The following is a 9,659-nucleotide window of genomic DNA, read 5'->3' as shown; positions in this document are numbered from 1 at the left end:
TACTACACATGATGTTACATTGGGTTGAGACAATGACGTCATCAGTCCCCTCATTTGCATATTTTACTCATTTTTCAAACTTAAATATCTCCGGAGTAGATGCAGATATTTGCAAACTGTAGACAGCGTTTATAATCTTTCCTGGTATTCTATGTGATAAACCTAAAAAATCAAGGGATAAAAATTTGATCATAGTAGCACTAAAAACTAAAAGACGTCAAAATGGGACAGGATATAACAAAATAATTAAAGGTGTGAACGTGTGAGCCAAAGGGCCTCTGCTGGCGCGACATGTGGGTGACCCTTAAATGGTCTTAATGACCCCACACTTAATGCTCCCAACCCAAGAACAGCAAAAAATTACATAGAGGCAAGTTTGTGGGATAAAGGGGTTGGGGACAAAGTGCTCCAGAAAAATAACTACTCGCACAGGTCAAGTCTACAAACTAACTCTATCCAAGTAATGGTGCTAAGGCTGAAGGAGAGGAAAATCCTCTCAGAGAGGGGGCCATACTCCCCCAACCCTCTCCGGAGGTCGTAATCCCCGCAAGAGAGGTCTTTATATCTTATCCTAGTTAGCTGAAGGAGAAGTCAATCCTCTCCAGAGAGGGGTCATAATCCCCCAATCCTCTCCAAGGGGCCAAGATCCCCAATGAAAGAGGTCCTTATATCCTATCCTAGTTAGCTAAAGGAGAAGTAAATCCTCTCCAGAGAGGGGTCATAATCCCCCAATCCTCTCCAGAGAGGGGTCATAATCCCCCAATCCTCTCCAAGGGGTCAAGATCCCCAATGAAAGAGGTCCTTATCCTAAAAGATTTTCACCTAGTTGCTATGGTAACAAAGTTATAAAGCTGCACTGGGGCCCAGTACCCCAGAATAGAAGAAATAAGTGAGTCTATGGGGCAAAGGGTGACCTGTATGGGAGCACTTCATCCCCAACCCATGTTCATTGAAATTCAATAAATCTATAACTGACTTTCACATAACAAGATTACAGAGGGCCTGTAACATAATGTCAGGAAATGTATATCAGATAATTAGAGTGTCCAAGTACCCCATTATCTACCTAGTTGACAACATGATTTAGACTAACTCTCAAGGAACAATAACTCTAGATGAAACCCAACCCATCAATATAATTATGGATATCTCAGTAAAAGTAGCAATGAAGAGAAAACATCCATAAAATGTGGTGCCTTGGTAGCCTAATACAATTCTGATAGCTAATATGTAAAACTTGTAACATGTTAAGAATGTACAGCAGATAACTGACAGTCCAGATATGCAGGCTCTACAGCAAGCAATTTAACAGGAAACATGACTACATAGGTAGACCGCTGTTTAAGGTTAGTAGGCATAATAACCCATAAAGCGATGTGCTTTAAAACTCAATAAACTTACTCAGAGCTGATAAGCTCGAAGAGAACAGTAACATGTTATAAAAAACTACCGTAAATATGCAACTATACAAACAAGGGACTTAGTAAGAATAGAATTGAATACGAACTTAACTCTTTGACATACCACCAAGGACCCAGCAAAGTTAGGGAGGGAGGGAGGAAAATTTTCGTAGCAAGCTACACAAGAAAACTAAGCTTTGTAGCACATGGCAAGAAAAACCGGCGGGATCACTATGGCAACACAACGTGCATGAAGGCTAGCAAGTGATTGGCGAAATGGGGCTCGAGATGTTGTTTGCACGTGAAATTAAAGGAAATGACCTTTGAGCATGACAGCCAAAGCTTTGTCCAGATAGTAAGTCGCACATTGTGATATGTCTTGGTTGTCACATTAACTTAAATTTATAAGGTTTATAAATTTGCTTTAAAAAAATTAACTGGAACCCTGCCGTTCAATTGTGTAACACGTACCACAGGCAAGCCAGTGTACGCTTTTATGGAGCGTCTTGTTTATTTTTACAATAAGTTATCCTGACTTGAGCCTGCTATCCAATCAAAGCCCAGTACCTAGTCAGCGGTCAACCTCAAGAATACAGCTGACTTCGATGAGCTCTAAACTTGAGCACGCGGGATGATCACGTGATATTGGTCACACAGGCAGATAAGTAGGGGTGGACGTACTTACGGTCGTACGATGACCAAAACCATTTTTTTTTTCTTTTCTCGCACAGATGGGTTACAAATTTCTTACCTCACGACAAAGCGGAGTCCGCTATTACAGTTATAGGTTGTACCTTGATAACACCTTTTTCTCGTTAAAGCTGTAGGAAGTTATACTTTTTAAACTACTTGCGGCAAGGCCGTTTTCGCGGTGAAATAAGAGCTGTCGTGCTTGCGCGTGTGGAAAAGCAGGCTCATATGTTATTCATGCGGTCACAACATGTTACGGAAATTGTTCTTTTGACGAGTAAAAAAGCTCAAATATGATATCAGATCAACAAGGTACATATTTCTATAACATTCATAAATTAATATAGAGCAAATGTTGATGCAACAGTTTCTCCTTGTGAAACGCAATTCTTTTGAATACAGTTCCAACTGGAGATCAGAAGTAGACCCCTTGTCTCTGCAGCCAGTTCCGACTTTCAGTGACATTTGAGGTGCAGAAATTACCATCACCAACAAGATTTTGGAAGAAAACAACATGGATTAATTTTGGAAAGCGTTTCTTCTTTTCGTAAAATCTGTCTCGCAACACACATTGAGAGGACCTTTGCTTGACCGTTTGTTAATGTTGCTGTGGTCCTCTTAGCACACTTTTCACAGCTTGGCGTATCTCTCGTATTCGCCAGCAGTACACGACTGGATTCCAAAGCGAGTTGATGAAAACAGCTGTTGTGGAAAAGTCGTAAGCAATCTTCACGGATCCAGTATGCCCAATAATGTTGTCCTCAAGAACCGTTGCAAACAATGGAATATAAAACGTTAGGAGCAAACCATAGACATAAAGAACATTGGCGCTGATTTTCTGCATTTGAGCTCGTTCGACGCATTCGCACCCACGTTCATGGCCATGTTTTGCTCTCGTATTTGTCGTCGATGTTTTCCAACGATGTGGAATATTTTGTAGGTGCAGAACGCAATGACAAGAAAAGTAATGAGCAGTAATAGTAACAGGATTATTCGCCAGTTGGTAACTGCAAACCTCAATGAGAAAGTAGTTGCAACAGCAACCCATATTAGCGAAACTGCAAAACACATGCGAGAAACCGTGACAATGGATTGTATCTTAAATGAAGTGTGAGAGCAAGAAGGCGGTCGATGGACACAAGCGCTAAAATGAACAAAGACACGCTGCCTGTTATCCACGGCTATTCTACTAGCAACCAAAGATGGCTGACAGATCACTCCCACAAGGAAATCTGCAGCTGCGAGACAACCCAGCAAAAAAAAAACGTTATCGGAGAAAGCAGCAAGTTCAGGATACACGTAAGGGACTGTGCAATAATTATCAGGAAGGGGGGGTCCTAAAATGAGCTTCACCAAAGGAAAAATGAGATAGGTACCCCCCTCCAGCAGCGTCAAGATTAGCTGTGACCCCCCCCCCCCCACGTTCTCTCAAAATTATGATGTGCCCCCCCCCCCCCCCTCTCTAACACGTACCTTTAGATATTGAAAAACTTGAGAACAGATACCAATATCTTTTATCCGACAACCGAGGAAGGTTTCTCCGAGAGGATTATAAGCCAGCTCCCCATGATGACAGCAACATCAGACGTTGCAAACAAGAGGCAAATGATATCCAGGACAAGCTTAATGCTGTCGTAACCAAGTTAGAAAAACACTGAAGACTGGCCTCAGCTGTTTACACAATTTTAATGCTGAACAACGTCATTCAATAAAGTCTCAAGTCGGTTTAAACGTTCTGCATCTTGTAGAAGACCTGGATAGGGTGATGGCTAAATATAAAGCGACATTTCCTATTGGTGCCAAATCCAAAGCATCCAAATCAAGAAAAAAGAAGGAACAGAAGAAAAAAAGGGAGAAGAAGAGGATTGCTGCCTCAGAAAGCCGTAGGACCCGAACCTGTATATTTTTTCGGTCTTTGGGAGGTGAACCCATTGATGACAACTATGAAACAGAAGTATGTGGCATTCCTCAGCTAGAAACTGTAGACCTAGAAACCCTCTCGCTGTTTAAATCAAGAACAGACCTGGCATGTCTGCGGGACCTCTTAAATGCCAAATGTTTTATTGGCAAAGCTCACAACGTGGTTTGTGACTTCTGTGCATGAGCGATTGTTTCAATCTATCATATGTTGACATTCTAAATAAGTTAAAGCATGTGTTTATGTTGATGCAATATTTAGACATTATGGATAGTCAAAGGCGTGGCATCTGTCTATTTGGAAAATGTTTATTTATTCGTTATCGAATTTGTGAAATTTAATTAAGACCCCCCCTCAACTTACTTGAGAAATCTAATGTAGAGCCCCCCCCCTCCTTTCCATTATTTTAACTTAAGGCCCCCCCCCCCTCTGGTTTTAGGGCCCCCCCTCCTGATAATTATTGCACAGTCCCTAACAACATTTGCCATAAATGTTGCTTCCGTTTGGCCCACGTTCATTCTAACAAAAAAACAACTCGTATTCACCAGTGACCTGTTCATAATGCTTGATTGAAGCCTTCAGTATTGTCATAATATTCTGAATTTTGAGAACCGCTTTGCCAAAACGTCAGTGAATCTTTGATGGAAAAATCAAAAGATGAAAGATCAAGTTGATGAACCCGGCATGAGCTGATTGAGACCTCTTTCATGAAAAAGGGGTTTGCACCCAATTGGAGGGATTGCATTCAATTACCCACACCTGTCTTTTAATTTTCATCGAATAATCTAAAACGTTGATCTTGCAGTTCCCCTTTCGATTCCTTAATCAGGTTTTGAATAATCTCACTAAGCTTGGATAAATATTGAGCCTGCATGCAGGTGTACTGAGTAGTGATACATATATACAATCCCAAATAACAGTCAGGGCCGTAGCCAGAAAAAGGTTATGACTTAAGCAACGTCCGTGGTTAAATTCTCTTCGTAGGTATTTTAGGAGTTTATGATGATAACACTAGAATCACGTTTTATTTTCAAAAATGACGAAAAAATGACTGTCTGCCTCATACTGGCTACGGCCGTGACAGTATTGTAAGAGATGGTCGTATTCAGCCGTTTACTATTTGAAATTTAAAAGTGAGGTTCATTTTCAGTTGTAGAAGTAAATGTATAAGGCTTTGTACGTTTTCGAAGATTTTTTTTTTTACAGTTTAATTAGTTAAGTACGTGTGATTGTCAGTAAATCTTAAGACTATTAAATTTATACCGCTATGCAAATTTTCATTTAGTTATTGATATTTCCTGTTAGCTCCTCGAAAAGTTTGGCCCTTCTTGTCGACAAATTCACATTAAGAACTGTGCCTACTAATTCAAAGGCTTTTTTTTCCCCTTGGTTTATAATTATGCGACAATTGTAGATCTTAACAAGTGCACGCTCATGGAGCGGCTAGTTTATTCTTACAGTAAGTTATCCTGACTTGAGCCTGCGATCCAATCGAAGCCCAGTACCTAGCCAGCCGTCAACCTAAAGAAAACAGATGACCTCCATGAGCTCTAAACTTGAGCACGTGGTATGCTCACGTGATACGGGTCACACTGGCAAATAAGGAGGGGTGGAGGTACGTACTGTCGTAGGGTGACCAAAACCTTTTGCTTTTTTCTTTTCTCGCACAGATGGCCTAAGTTACAATATTTCTTACCTCGCGACGAAGCGAAGTCCGCTATTACAGTTTTAGGTTGTGCCTTGATAGCACTTTTTTCTCGTTAGACTGTAGGAAGTTACACTTTTAAACTTACTTGCGACAAAAGCAGAAAAAGCATGCTCATATGCTATTCATGCGGTCACAAACATGGTACGGAAATTGTTCTTTTTACGAGTGAACGCAAATACGATATAAGATCAACAAGGTACATATTTCTATAACATTCTTAAATTACTATAAAGCAAATATTGATGCAACCGTTTCTCCTTGTGAAACGCAATTATTTTAAATACAGTTCCAACTGGAGATCAGAAGTACACCTTGTCTCTGCAACCAGTTCCGATATTCAGTGAGATTCGAAGTGCAGAAATTACCATCACCAATAAGATTTTGGGAGAAAACAGCATGAATTTTGGAAAGCGTTTATACTTTTCGTGAAATCTGTCCCGCAACACACATTGAGAAGATCTTTGCTTGACCGTTTGTTAATGTTTCTGTAGTCTTCTTAGCACACGTTTCACCGCTTGGCGTATCTCTCGTATTCGCCAGCAGTACACGACTGGGTTCCAAAGCGAGTTGATGAAAACAGCTGTTGTGGAAAAGTCGTAAGCAATCTTCACGGATCGAGCATGCCCAATCATGTTTTCCGCAAGAACCGTTGCAAACAATGGAATATAAAACGTTAGGAGCAAACCATAGACATAAACAACAGTCACCGCTGATTTTCTGCATTTGAGCTCGTTCAACGCATTCGCACCCACGTTCATGGCCATGTTTTGCTCTCGTATTTGTCGTCGATGTTTTCCAACGATGTGGAATATTTTGTAGGTGCAGAACGCAATGACAAGAAAAGTGATGAGCAGTGATAGTAACGGGATAATTAGCCAGCTGGTAACTGCAAACCTCAATGATACAGTAGTTGCAGTGGCAACCCATATTAACAAAACTGCGAAACGCATGCGAGAAATCGAGACAACGGAATTGTATCTTAAATGAAGTGTGAGAGCAAGAAGGCGATCGATGGACACAAGCGCTAAAAGGAGCAAAGATATGCCGCCTGTTATCCACGCACTCAAGGACTGAAAAATTCTCAATGAACACACAAGGCTTGGATCTCCTTGAAGTTCGGCTATTTTGCTAGCAACCAAAGATGGATGACAGATCACTCCCACAAGGAAATCTGCACCTGCGAGACAACCCAGAAGAAAAAAAGATGGCGAATGAAGGTCTCGTGATTTCCAAATCACGTATACAATGATAAAATTCCCAGCACACGTTATCGGAGAAAGAAGCGAGTTTAGGATACACGTAACAACATTTGCCATAAATGTTGCTTCCGTTTGGCCCACGTTCATTGTAAGAAAAAAGCAACTCGTATTCACCAGTGACTTGTTCATAATGCTTGATTGAAGCCTTCAGTATTGTCCTAACATTCTGAATTTTGAGAACCACCTTGCCAAAACGTCAGTGAATCTTTGATGGAAAAGTCAAACGATGAAAGATCGATGAGGCCGGCATGAGCTGATCGAGGCCTCTTTCATGAAAACGTGTTTGCACCCAATTGGAGGGATTGCATTCAATTACCCTTACCTGTCTTTTAATTTTCATCGAATAATCTAAAACGTTGATCTTGCAGTTTCCCTATTCTATTTCTTAATCAGGTTTTGAATTATCTGACTAAACTTGGATAAATATTGAGCCTACATGCAGGTGTACTGATACATATATATAACCCCAGAAAAACGTAGCCAGAAAAACGTTATGACTTAGGCAACGTCCGTGGTTAAATTCTCTTCGTAGGTATTTTAGGAGTTTATGATGAATACACTAGACTAATCACGTTTTATTCTCAACAATGACGAAAAAATGACTGTTTGCCTCATACTGGCTACGGCCATGACAGTATTGTAAGAGGTGGTCGTATTCAGCCGTTTACTTTTTGAAATTTGAAAGTGAGGTTCATTTTCAGTTGTAGACGAAAATGTATAAGGTTTGTACGTTTTCGAAGAATTTTTTTTTGCAGTTTAATTAGTAAAGTACGTATGACTGTCAGTAAATGTCAAGACTATTAAATTTATACCGCTATGCAAATTTTCATTTCGACGTTAGCTCCTCGAAAAGTTTAGCTCTTCTTGTCGACAAATTCACATTCAGGACTGTGCCTACTAATTCAAAGGCTTTTTTTTCCCCGCTTTATGATTATGCGGGAATTGTAGATCTTAACAAGTGTATGCTCATGGAGCGTCTAGTTTATTCTTACAGTAAATTACCCTGACTTGAGCCTGCGATCCAATCGAACCCAGTACGTACATAGTCAGCCGTCAACCTCAAGAAAACAGCTGACCTCGATGAGCTCTAAACTTGAGCACGTGGTATGCTCACAAGATACTGGTCACCCTGGCAAAAAAGGAGGGGTGGACGTACGTACGGTCGTAGGGTGACTAAAACCGTTTTTTTTTTTTTTTTCTCGCACAGATGGCCTGGGTTACAACATTTCTTATCTGGCGACGAAGCGAAGTCCGCTATTACAGTTATAGGTTGTGCCTTGATACCCTTTTTCTCGTTTAACTGTAGGAAGTTACACTTTTTAACATACTTGCAACAAGGCACGGCGTTTTCGCGGTGAAATAAGAGCTGTTGTACTTGCGCGTGTGGAAAAGCAGGCTAACATGCTATTCATGCGGTCACAAACATGGTATGGAAACTGTTCTTTTGACGAGTGAAAAGGCGCAAATATGTTATCAGATCAACAAGGTACATCTTTCTATAACATTCTTAAATTAATAGAAAGCAAATATTCAATACAACTTTTTCACGTCAGTGAATCTTTGATGGAAAAGTCAAAAGATGAAAGATTGATGAACCCGGCATGAGCTGATCGAGGCCTCTTTCATGAAAACGTGTTTGCACCCAATTGGAGGGATTGCATTCAATTACCCTTACCTGTCTTTTAATTTTCATCGAATAATCTAAAAAGTTGATCTTGCAGTTTCCCTATTCTATTCCTTAATCAGGTTTTGAATTATCTGACTAAACTTGGATAAATATTGAGCCTACATGCAGGTGTACTGATACATATATATAACCCCAGAAAAACGTAGCCAGAAAAACGTTATGACTTAGGCAACGTCCGTGGTTAAATTCTCTTCGTAGGTATTTTAGGAGTTTATGATGAATACACTAGACTAATCACGTTTTATTCTCAACAATGACGAAAAAATGACTGGCTACGGCCGTGACAGTATTGTAAGAGGTGGTCGTATTCAGCCGTTTACTTTTTGAAATTTGAAAGTGAGGTTCATTTTCAGTTGTAGACGAAAATGTATAAGGTTTGTACGTTTTCGAAGAATTTTTTTTTGCAGTTTAATTAGTAAAGGACGTATGACTGTCAGTAAATGTCAAGACTATTAAATTTATACCGCTATGCAAATTTTCATTTAGACGTTAGCTCCTCGAAAAGTTTGGCTCTTCTTGTCGACAAATTCACATTCAGGACTGTGCCTACTAATTCAAAGGCTTTTTTTCCCCGCTTTATGATTATGCGGGAATTGTAGATCTTAAAAAGTGTATGCTCATGGAGCGTCTAGTTTATTCTTACAGTAAATTACCCTGACTTGAGCCTGCGATCCAATCGAACCCAGTACGTACATAGTCAGCCGTCAACCTCAAGAAAACAGCTGACCTCGATGAGCTCTAAACTTGAGCACGTGGTATGCTCACAAGATACTGGTCACACTGGCAAAAAAGGAGGGGTGGACGTACGTACGGTCGTAGGGTGACTAAAACCGTTTTTTTTTTTCTTTTCTCGCACAGATGGCCTGGGTTACAACATTTCTTACCTGGCGACGAAGCGAAGTCCGCTATTACAGTTATAGGTTGTGCCTTGATACCCTTTTTTCTCGTTTAACTGTAGGAAGTTACACTTTTTAACATACTTGCAACAAGGCCCGGC

At 40.4% G+C, this 9,659-nt stretch overlaps 1 protein-coding gene across 1 annotated transcript; it reads right to left on the bottom strand.

Moving 5' to 3' along the window:
* Window positions 1-5,515: 5,515 nt before the first annotated feature.
* LOC138037734 (melanocyte-stimulating hormone receptor-like) lies at window positions 5,516-7,731 on the bottom strand. The gene has a single exon (XM_068883642.1). It carries the CDS (start codon window positions 7,102-7,104, stop codon window positions 6,193-6,195), a length of 912 nt encoding a protein of 303 aa, XP_068739743.1. The 5' UTR covers window positions 7,105-7,731; the 3' UTR covers window positions 5,516-6,192.
* Window positions 7,732-9,659: the final 1,928 nt, after the last annotated feature.

This window comes from Montipora capricornis, chromosome 2 (assembly GCF_036669925.1).
Source record: "Montipora capricornis isolate CH-2021 chromosome 2, ASM3666992v2, whole genome shotgun sequence".
Classification (NCBI taxonomy): domain Eukaryota; kingdom Metazoa; phylum Cnidaria; class Anthozoa; order Scleractinia; family Acroporidae; genus Montipora; species Montipora capricornis.
The sequence above is the reverse complement of the archived record's forward strand: the minus strand, read 5'-3'. Positions and strand labels throughout refer to the sequence as shown.

What these genes read in the sequence shown, in the direction of transcription:
- LOC138037734 (XM_068883642.1), bottom strand. Translation starts at nt 7,104, where the DNA reads ATGAACAAGTCACTGGTGAATACGAGTTGCTTTTTTCTTACAATGAAC.